Source organism: Aphanomyces astaci (assembly GCF_000520075.1).
Source record: "Aphanomyces astaci strain APO3 unplaced genomic scaffold supercont1.91, whole genome shotgun sequence".
Classification (NCBI taxonomy): Eukaryota; Oomycota; class Saprolegniomycetes; order Saprolegniales; family Verrucalvaceae; genus Aphanomyces; species Aphanomyces astaci.
In genome coordinates, this window is record NW_009798354.1 from 10,020 (window position 1) to 16,649 (window position 6,630).

The window sequence follows — 6,630 nt, forward strand, 5'->3', positions numbered from 1 at the left end:
TTGAGGATAGCTAACCACTGGCAATTCGCCCCAGTTATCGTTATTATGGAAGTTGTTTCGAGTACTCAAGCAAAGATTTATGTGCGAAGCGCCATTCCTTATTCCTGCCAGCACACAAGCGAAGCGGCGTGTGTTAATGCTACTACAATACTATTATTAATACGTATTACTATTATTAATCGAAGTAATAGGGTTATATATTCGTTTTTAGAATTAGGAATTTCTAGTCCAATCGAAGAGCCAATGAAATTGTTTCAAACCAACATTCCAACCAATGGTTGTTTGACCCAAAGATATGGCACGCGAATACTTTATAACGTTATGTAATTTTTGAGCAGTATACAATTGACAGTATTAACTGTAAATTGTGCTTCACTGTCAAGTCGATTTCTCCAATAGACTGCCTGTCCAAATTTAGGTGTAGTATTATCACTTCAATAAGAAGACAGCGCCCAAAGCGTAAGCGGTACATCAATTACTACTGTAGTAGTACCTTGTACTGTACTGTAGTATATACAGTGTCAAATATCATCCTTCACAGTACCAGGTACTATATATACGTATAGTAATCATTAACTGTACGCTTACTCTATGCGGTATCAAAGAAATTCCTTCTACTACTCCTAGTAGTACTCAAAAAAGTACTGGCATCATGCTCTCATCGGATGTACCAGTCCTTCCTTTGAATGCAAGGTTAACTGAAAATTACTCCATTCTGTACATCCGTGGACGACGTACTGTACTTCACTTGATTAGCATATACTAGTACAACCTACTGTACGTACAATACTATGTACAGGTGCCTGTACTGTAGTGAACTCAGGAAGAGTACAGTTGTACTGTACAGAATAACAGTCAAATTAGACCATTGTTGATTACATTCCAGAATTAATGTAATTACTATACTTTGGTTCAAATACAGTAGTGCATTGAATATCTTGAGATAGCATAATATGACGCATTTTGACAGTTACGTTGAACTTGATTAAAGTATGTATTGATTATTTTGACGCATTTGGGACGGTTACTTAGACTTGATTAAAGTATTGTGCACACACAACATCGACAACTTGATCGTCCAAAATCTCTACCCCAACGCAGAGAGACTGCGAACACAACAACATCGACATCGACAACAACATCTTGATCGCCCGAAATCTTCACCCCAACGCAGAGGAGACTGCGAACATCGACAAAAACATCTTGATCGCCCGAAATCTTCACCCTAACGCAGAGGAGACTGCGAACACAACATCGACAACAACTTGATCGCCCAAAATCTCTACCCCAACGCAGAGAGACTGCGAACAGACAACAAAAATATCGACAACGAACAACGACATACATCGCCCGAAATCTTCACCCCAACACAGAGAGACTGCGAACACGCCCGAAATCTTCACCCCAACGCAGAGAGACTGCGAACAACTTGATCGCCCAAAAACTCTACCCCTACCCAGAGGAGACTGCGAACAACATCTTGATCGCCCAAAATCTCTACCCCAACGCAGAGAGACTGCGAACATCGCCCGAAATCTTCACCCCAACGCAGAGGAGACTGCGAACAACTTGATCGCCCAAAAACTCTACCCCTTCCGCAGAGGAGACTGCGAACAGCATCTTGATCGCCAAAAATCTCTACCCCAACGCAGAGAGACTGCGAACTATTACATACCGCTTACGCTTTGGGCGCAGTCTCCCTGTGAATCGTCGTACTACTTTGTTATCCTTAGTACTACTTTTGTAGTATCGCCAAATCCCTCTATTGATGTTGTGTGGAAAGAGTACTCCTGTTTTGAATGTTACTCCACTTGATTAACGTATACTACCTCCGATTGGAAATGAAGGTAGTACAATAAACAATACTGAACGTATACTATGTAACGTTAGGCCCTGTTCCAAGTAGGTATTTTTATCAAATGAAAAAGTGGTTCGAAGTACAGTTTCCTACTTTTTTACCTCTTTTTCTGCGATTTTACGATACGGCCACACTATGGCACCACCGCATCGGGCACTTGCCCCTCGACACCTTGTGCACTTGTGCTAACGCGGTCTTGGGACTACCACCACAGCTCGGTGACATGGCGCGCCCATGCATGGACTGCCCCCGCGCCAAGATGCACCGCGTCACTGTCCCCAAGCAAGGGACTCGAACGTTCCTACCAGAGGAATGTTGGCACTCGGACTAAAAAGGATCTTTACCTACCGTGTCCACCGGCGGCTGCCTCTATTTCACGGCCTACGTTGACGCCGCCAACGGCTACAACATCGTCCGGTTCGTGCCGTCCACCGGCGCCGCCGAACAACAATCCAACCTGGAGGAGATCCTGGCATTCTCGGCACACCAGACCGGCCACCAGGCAAAAGTATTCTAGTCCGAGTATTCATCCCACGCACTTGACGACTGATTGAGATCTATGGGGATCAAACACGAGTCATCATCTGCTGGTTACCAATGTCAAAACGGCGTGGCCGAATGTGCACACCGTACCTTGATGGAAATGGCGCTGGCCATGCTCGCCCACGTCAACTTGCCCAATTGTTGGTGGGCCGAAGCCGTCAACACGGCAGCGTTCATCTGTAACCGTGTCCTGCAAACAACCCAGTGCGTCAAGACGCCACTCAAACTGTTTTGCGGCCACGTACCGAAACTCAACAACATGTGGGTCTTTGGCTGCAAGTGCTTCACTAGTGAAGCACCCCGAGCGCCGCAACAAGCTCGCCCCAAGGCGACGTTGTGCATCATGATGGGCTACATGGAAAGCATGAAGGCCTACAAGCTATGTGACGTAGAGGTCAGTGCATGTTACCTTCATGGAATCCGAAATCTTCGGCGACTCGAAGCTTCCGGACTCTATCGACGAAGATGACGATGACGACACCGACACGAAACCCAACTCCGGCAGCCACCCGACCGCAATCGTCAACCGGGCCATCCAAGCGGAACCGACGTATTTCGAGTCAGCCTTTAACACCGTTCGTCGTGTAGTGGACAGTGAGGTCGACACTCCACCTGCCCGTCCGGCCGATACTACGGAAACTCGTTGATCTGTCGGCACTACACCACACCGATCAAAACACAACATGTCGTTGGATCTATCTCATCTTAAACGAGCATCACACTCGTCGTCACTACCCGACACGCCACACTACACTTCGACAACATCGCACTTCCGCCAGGCATCCAAAACCGCACCGGCGGCAGCGCACAAACCATCGGGTTTCACAAAACCATCATACTGCTATACAATCATACTGCTATACACCAAACATTCGCTCGAGTCTAACGACACCAGCCCACTAAAACACCCGGTGTGGTAAGGACGACACTACAGCAAACATCCGTAACGTCCATCGCCAGATCGGCCCCAACTCCACCAGTCGACGACTACCACAACCACTCGTTCAGTGACTTGATGTCGTCCACAACTCACCCCACGTCGACACTCTTCAGCGAGAGGGAGCGGCGCGGCGACTGAACGTTGCTCGATGAACAAGTCGCAGAATCAACTGAAGTCGACGATGATGATGAAATCATGATCTGGACGATCGACGAACGTCGAACAAGACAAACAAACGAACGATGAGTCCCCGCCGCCCTCGAAGAACTGGCATCCCCTGCCAAAAGTAGTCGCAAGTCAGCAACGTTGGAAAAGAAGCGCCCCTGTACCCTCTGCGCCGGGCCCACGATGCGGGTGATCCTCCCCCACAACGACGAACAAGCGGCGCATATTCGACGCACACAAGGTCGATATATATATGTATATATATCAAAAGTAGTAGAATGCAGCATTTTTGGGGACCTACTGTCGTGCCGATGAATGATGGCTACCTCAGTCAGTACTGTCTTTGAGACGCCATGCGCATTATTGAAATTTCAAATACGATATTCTAATACTTCAGGTATTATCGCAGTAATGGCATTCGACACTACTGTAGAAACGCTCAATGATTCAAAATAAACTTCAGTTGTTGTTTCGGTGGTTGCGTTCTCACGGCGGCTTCAGTACGTAGATGAACCAAGCAACAAGGAAGTATTACTGTACGCAGTAGTTAGTTCTCACTCTACTTCCTCACCATTCTGTTCGTGAATGGTGAGATAGAAGCGGGAAATACAAACAACTCACCAATGTGACGACGGCCAGAATTGCTCACAAATCCCCATTTCTTGTTTGTGATTGGTCCATTTTGTCTTTGATGCATATCAAAGCACAGTAGTGTACAATAGATAGCCCCATACATATATGTACGATAAAGAACTGTGTATAAAATAGGTATTCTGAAAAATACATATCATGGAGTGGCGACGGAGGTGGAGCTAGGCAGTTTCAATCCCTTGACTGGGGGTGTCGACGTTGGCCGACATCGCCCAAGTGTAAATCCGCTGCACCAGTCCATAGACCGACCAGAGCATCGTCTTGGCCACGACCACCGCCTTGGTCACGCTCGTAGCCGCTGATCGCAGCGCACACCACGCCTTGGTCACGCATGTGGTCAGGAACTGGCCCAACGACGCACCAAGTGACCACCACTGGGCCTCTGCCGCGTGGCACGACGAGCCAGCCACCGACTTGGGGGCCAACTCAATGGAGATGACAACAGGAACCACCGTGGCCGCCGACATCGTCTTGTTCCCGTCGCGGCGGGGGGTCGGCGCTGGACGCAATTGGCGCCGCAGCGGAAGGTGAGGTCGGGCCACAGACGTGGCTGACATTTGTTTCTTGCGAAGCGCCGCCGTGAGCTGAGCCGACGCGTGCTCCGCGATGATCAACGGTCGTTGGGGCAGCGGCGGGATCTCTGCGACTTGATCCATGCGCTCGCTCCTGTTCATATTCTTCATTCACGCGACGACATGGTAGACTGGACCGTACCATGTCTCGGCAAACGCGCACAACGCTTCGCGGGCCGCCGCGCGAACAAAGTCTTTGGGATCTTGAATGGCGCCACTGAGTAGGAGCAGCACATCGTCGCAGTGCTCGGCCAGTTCAGACTTGGGCCATACTCTCACGACCGTCGTCACTTGCTGCACGATGAGGCATCGAGCCTCACCTACCAATGGGGTGACCAGTGCACACACATATATACATACATATCAAGTCACGTACTGGTCCGCGATTGTCGCCACAGGGACACAAGGATCTTCATGTCGTACTTCGACACGGTGGAGATCGTCGTGAGGCAGTCTTTGCCAGCTTGACGAAACACCTGGACTTTGTTAGGCGCAGTGCTCACCAGCGACGGGAGCACGACGTCGGCAAACGGCGCGAAGGCCGTTCCGCTCATCTCGGCAAACTGTGCCACCGCGCCGCACGCCTTCTTCGCCACCTCGGAGCGGTCGGAAGCAATTAGCTTTGTGATGGGTGTCTACAAGAGTCGTGAGGAAGGCAAAGGACGCCGTGGCAACGACATACGGCCACGGGCAAGAGGCAAGAGGCAACGATCGCCTTGGAGTCGACGTCATGAACGGTGTTGTCGACAGTGTCCAGCACGCTCTGCACGCCGGCCAACTCTTGGAGTTGCAGTCTCCAAGACTCGGGCCCTTGCAGCAGAGCGTGGAGCAGTCGATGCGTCTACAGGTGATAACGGGCGTCAGAGGTCGTGACGAGAGGAGTCGTACCTGAGTTTGAAGCTGGTTTAGGAGCACCTCCATAGCACCGAGCTTGAGCTCTTGCAGGAAGTCCGCCGCGGCGTGCTTGGCATGGGTAAACGTGTTCATGTCGATGATGCTGGACGGTAAGAAATGAGCGGCCCAACGGCTTCTTGAAGTAGTCCATACAAACACCAAGTGAAGTGTCGTGTTCTCTGTGACGCGGCGCACCATATAAACAAACAAACGCCAAGGCATTGACCACATAGGAGCATGCATCCATGTACAAGAGCAATCGATCCTTGCAGTATGAAGTGACGTCAATGCCAACCTAACCCAACTTGAATGCCATACTTGGTTTTATTAAGCAGTCGCGTCCGTCATATCTTGGTTGACACTGAGCACTTTGGCGGCTTGGATCATGTCCTTGTCGCCGCGCAGATCATGCGATGGTTTCGATTTGGGGAATGTTATCCGGAATTACGGATAAAGTGACACTTGCCTGGATCCATTCCAAGCAAATGGACACGATGCTGGCCCTTGGGTACTGTATGCGGCCTCGGCATTCATGGGCCTGTGTTACATCATGCACAACCAAGAACGTAATTACTATAGTTGTAAGGAGTCTAGTGACTGCAGGAACAACTCTTCACGATACCTCGCAGGAACTGCTGTTCTGTTCGACGTTTGCTCGTCTTAGCCGTGAAACGCGTCAAAGTGCAGCGTCACACTGTTCAAACGAAGTCACCACAAATCACTTGTTAGAAGCCATGGGAGGTCAGTAATTCCATTTACAAGTCAGTTAACGTTAACATTCGATTACTCTACTTTTTCTATACTACGGTAGTGCGTATTATTAATAATATCGATTACACTACTCTAGCACGTATTAATATACTATCGTATTAGGATTTAATAATGGGCGATTAAAGCAATCAAACCAGCGCGTATGGCGATACGGGGATAGGGGATACAGAGATAGGGGGATACGATAATACGGCAATACGAGGTTCGGGGGGGTTACGGCGATAGGGGGGATACGG

At 49.5% G+C, this 6,630-nt stretch overlaps 1 protein-coding gene across 2 annotated transcripts; it reads right to left on the minus strand.

Moving 5' to 3' along the window:
* Positions 1-4,286: 4,286 nt before the first annotated feature.
* H257_16708 lies at positions 4,287-6,024 on the minus strand. Of its 2 annotated transcripts, XM_009845233.1 has the most exons (6): positions 5,942-6,024; positions 5,618-5,888; positions 5,412-5,570; positions 5,106-5,364; positions 4,872-5,049; positions 4,287-4,823 (listed from the first exon to the last, which is right to left on the minus strand). In XM_009845233.1, the coding sequence occupies exons 2-6, from the start codon at positions 5,864-5,866 to the stop codon at positions 4,319-4,321; spliced, it is 1,350 nt and encodes a 449-aa protein (XP_009843535.1). In that variant the 5' UTR covers positions 5,867-5,888; positions 5,942-6,024; the 3' UTR covers positions 4,287-4,318. The 2 variants fall into 2 exon arrangements, with proteins under 2 accessions (XP_009843535.1, XP_009843536.1); XM_009845234.1 differs by having other exon boundaries at positions 5,618-6,024.
* Between the last annotated feature and the right edge of the window lie 606 nt (positions 6,025-6,630).

What these genes read in the sequence shown, in the direction of transcription:
- H257_16708 (XM_009845233.1), bottom strand. Translation starts at nt 5,866, where the DNA reads ATGCATGCTCCTATGTGGTCAATGCCTTGGCGTTTGTTTGTTTATATG. An exon ending in CTTGCCTCTTGCCCGTGGCC is followed by an intron (nt 5,365 to 5,411) that starts GTATGTCGTTGC and finishes CGACTCTTGTAG; the next exon opens with ACACCCATCACAAAGCTAAT. An exon ending in TGCGCGTTTGCCGAGACATG is followed by an intron (nt 4,824 to 4,871) that starts GTACGGTCCAGT and finishes GAATATGAACAG; the next exon opens with GAGCGAGCGCATGGATCAAG.